The sequence below is a fragment of the Vidua chalybeata genome, chromosome 30, assembly GCF_026979565.1.
Source record: "Vidua chalybeata isolate OUT-0048 chromosome 30, bVidCha1 merged haplotype, whole genome shotgun sequence".
NCBI lineage: Eukaryota > Metazoa > Chordata > Aves > Passeriformes > Viduidae > Vidua > Vidua chalybeata.
This window is the reverse complement of record NC_071559.1, coordinates 1,294,297-1,296,237: the sequence shown is the minus strand read 5'-3', so window position 1 is coordinate 1,296,237 and position 1,941 is coordinate 1,294,297. Positions and strand designations below refer to the sequence as shown.

The window sequence follows — 1,941 nt, the reverse complement described above, 5'->3', positions numbered from 1 at the left end:
CCAGGGGGGGGTTGGGAAGGGTGGGCAACATCCCTGGGCAGGGGGGGTCCAGAAGGATCCGGATTTTTTTTTTTTTTTTTTTTTGGGATCCCCACCCCGAGGGGAATAAAGGGTGGGAAGTGAGGGGGTCCAAGGCAGGGGAGTGGGAGGAAGGCTCCTCCTTCCTCATCCTCTCTGCTGCCGGCGTGGGGGAGATCTGGGGAAATCACTGCTTGTCGCCAGGGAAATCCTGGGAGAGCCAGGGAGATCCAGGGAAATCCAGGGAGATCCTGGGAAATTCAGGGAAATTGCAGTTTGTCATCGGGGAAACCCAGGGAAATCCAGGGAAATTCAGGGAAATCCAGGGAGATCCAGGGACATCCAAGGAAATTCAGGGAGATCCAGGGAAATCCGGGGAAATTCAGAGAAATCCAGTGAAATCCAGGGAGATCCAGGGAGATCCAGAGAAATTGAAGTTCATCATCAGAGAAATGCAGGTAAATCCAGGGAGAACCAGGGAAATCCAGGGAGATCCAGGGAGATCCGGTGAAATCCAGGGAAATTGCAGTTTGTCATCGGGGAAACCCAGGTAAACCCAGGGAAATTCAGGGAGATCCAGGGAGATCCGGGGAAATCCAGAGAAATTGCACTCCGCGTTTGGTCTGTCCCCCCATGTCCCTCCAGCGCCAAATTCGGCGCCCACATTGGGAATTTGGGAATGCCAGGAGGGGCGGGTGCCACGGCCGTGGGATGCGACACGGGACAAGGGAGCCGGGGACGGGGAGCTCGGCCTGGAGCCGCTCTGTGAGGTCAGGGCGGTTCCACGTTGCTGCCACACCGCGATGCCCCGAGGGGCAGCGAATCCACGCTGGCACCCGGGCGATGCTGGCACCGCTGGGCCTCGTCCTGCTGCTCCTGCTGGCCCTGGGTGGCCACGCCGACGACACGGTGGCCGCCACCGTGGGCCGGCACAGCATGGGCCGCATCGCCGAGCTGCTGGCCAGCTCCGAGTGCCGCCAGCTGCAGGCAGAGCTGAACAGCCCCGCGGAGGAGCTGGAGGAGCCGGGGGCTCTCTCCGAGGAGGAGAAGCTCGCCCGCCGCCGCCGGGGCAGCCGCGGCGCCCGGGGATGCTCGGAAGAGCTGCGGCGCTGGCTGGCGACCGCAGGAGAAGTGACCACCTGGGACCGCCTGGTGCGTGCCCTGCGCCACATCGGGCGCTCCGACATCGCCCGGGAGCTGGGCAAGAACCTGAACCAAGACCGGAGCCTGGAGCTGCGCAGGAACGTGGAGGGGTACCGGCGGAGCGTGCAGCATCTCAGCTCGGCGCAGCTGCAGCCCGCGGGCCCGCGGGCCCCGAGGGCTCCCCTGGCCGGGGATCTGCTCTTCGAGCGCCGCCCGCCCCCCCGCTACAGCCGCGGCCTCCTGGGCTGGGTCCGCCCCGTGCTCCTGGGCGTCCTGGGAGCCTTCCTCAGCTCCGTGCTCCTCGCCGCCGCCGCGATGTATTTCTGCCACTGGAGGAGGCTCCTGGGCGCCTGATGCTGGCGCGGCACCAAGCCGGGCCGCTGCCAGGAGCCGCCGGAGGGCAAACGGCACCCAGTAAAGCCTCGTGGGGGGATTGGCATCCCAAAGACGGGCTCTGTGCGTTCTCCTGGCCAGGGAAGGGGCTGCTCATCCTTCCTCAGCTCCCTGCTCCTCGCGGGCGCCGCGGTGTAATAATTTCTGCCACTGGAGGGAGGCTCCTGATGCTCCCAGGAGCTGGCGGAGGGAAAACGAGACCCGGTAAAGCCTCGTGGGGGGATTGGCATCCCAAAGACGGGCTCTGTGTGTTCTCCTGGCCAGGGAGGGGCTCGTCCTGGGCTCACCCAGGGGCGAGGTGACCACCAGCCACCACCAGCGCCTCCGGCTGCTGGGCTGGCGATGTCCCTGGCTGTCACCGGCTGCCAGCGCTCCGTGCGGCAGGGC

The 1,941-nt window shown here is 65.5% G+C and overlaps 1 protein-coding gene across 1 annotated transcript; it reads left to right on the top strand.

Annotated features, from left to right (window-relative positions):
* The first annotated feature begins 841 nt into the window (after positions 1-841).
* TMDD1 (transmembrane and death domain 1) lies at positions 842-1,607 on the top strand. The gene has a single exon (XM_053967681.1). The coding sequence runs from the start codon at positions 862-864 to the stop codon at positions 1,513-1,515; it is 654 nt and encodes a 217-aa protein (XP_053823656.1). The 5' UTR covers positions 842-861; the 3' UTR covers positions 1,516-1,607.
* The last annotated feature ends 334 nt before the right edge of the window (positions 1,608-1,941 follow it).

What these genes read in the sequence shown, in the direction of transcription:
- TMDD1 (XM_053967681.1), top strand. Translation starts at nt 862, where the DNA reads ATGCTGGCACCGCTGGGCCTCGTCCTGCTGCTCCTGCTGGCCCTGGGT.